The 1,346-nt window shown below is 66.2% G+C and overlaps 1 protein-coding gene across 1 annotated transcript; it reads right to left on the reverse strand.

The window, feature by feature from the left end:
• Positions 1–820: 820 nt before the first annotated feature.
• Positions 821–1,154, reverse strand: MNEG_16491 (hypothetical protein; the record flags this gene model as incomplete). The annotated part of the gene is made up of 1 exon (XM_014035039.1): positions 821–1,154. A coding segment is annotated over one exon (334 nt), but the record flags the coding sequence as incomplete, so codon positions are not given.
• Between the last annotated feature and the right edge of the window lie 192 nt (positions 1,155–1,346).

Raw genomic sequence — 1,346 nt, forward strand, 5'->3', positions numbered from 1 at the left:
CCGGCGCCGCCGTCGTCGGCGGGGCCGGGCGGGGCCGGAGCGGCGCTGCCCGACCTGCGAGTGCGACGAGGCAGGCCGCATCGATCGGCTCGGCCGGCGAAGAACCTTCAACAACACAGCATGCGAAGCGCTGGACAGGGCTGCGGCCGTCATTTGACAACCGCATGTGTGGCATAAAATGCCCGCCGACGGATGGAGCCCTGAACCCACCAACCAACCCGATCACGTGTCACAGCCAAGTCTGACTGCGCGCGCACAGGGGCACACCTGTGGGCTGCAGCGGCGCTTCCGTAGTCATCGAGGGGCCACGTGACGCCTTTGTGCTGGAACATCAGCCGCTTAGTCAGCGCCACGTACACGCCCTCCTTGACCGCTGCAAACACCCGTAGCCGGGCGACACATGCGCCCTGAGGCAGCTGCCGCACCGCCTCGACCAGCTGCCGCGTAGCTTCCTGGCGGGGCGGATTCGTGGGGCAAATGAGGTTGGGCAGAGTCGAGCAGCAGTGTGTAGTGGCTAGGGCAGCGCCATGGCATGCTGTAAACTAGAGAGGTATCAGCTAAGGTCCAAGGTGGGGCTTCGCTGCACACGACAGCGCCAGCAGCAAGCCAAACGCCGCCTCAACTGAGCCACCCCTGAAAGCACATGCTGATCTGAGACACCAGGTACTGACTGCGGCTCTACTTGCCACAAGCTGTTCACCACACTCTCGGGTTGGACAAAAAACGAAAGCTGCCGGCCGCACCCCCTGTGAGCCCAAGCATTATCATAATTGTGTCGTACGTGGGCATCCCAGCCTCGCTTCCCCCTCCACCGCCGCACCTCTTGCCCTTCCGTACTCAGCAGGTCCCCCAGCCCAAAGCTCCTGACAGGCTGCCCATCCAAACCCTCCAAATTTGGAGGCCCTCCCACGAGCAACGTCGCGCCCCCCGCCCCGCCGCCGCCGCCAATCCCGCCGCCGCCCCCGCCGCCGCCGCCGCCGGGCGCCGCGACGTCGAGCGCGTGCACGAGGTGCACGCTGCCGCGGTGCAGCGCGAGTGCGTGGTCGACTGCGCCGCGCGCGAACAGCGCGGCGGCGCCCTTGACAGAGGGCCCTGACACTAGGTGGTGCTCCTCCGCCTCGACGCCCTCGAAGCGCGGGTGCTCGTACGGCGGCCTTTTGTTGGCGGGAATGAACACACAGCCAGGGCGGAGCGAGGGGATGTGAGTGGTCCGGGAATGGCAAAAAAGATGGTGGTGAGGAAAGCGGCGAGGGTCGATCTGGTGCTGATTCTGCCGCGAGTCAGCCACCCGCGGCTCTGTGCAGAATCGCGGGCGCCCCTTCTTGCCAGATAGCACGAGTGAGCGC

Source organism: Monoraphidium neglectum (assembly GCF_000611645.1).
Source record: "Monoraphidium neglectum strain SAG 48.87 unplaced genomic scaffold scaffold06422, whole genome shotgun sequence".
Taxonomy (NCBI): Eukaryota; Viridiplantae; Chlorophyta; class Chlorophyceae; order Sphaeropleales; family Selenastraceae; genus Monoraphidium; species Monoraphidium neglectum.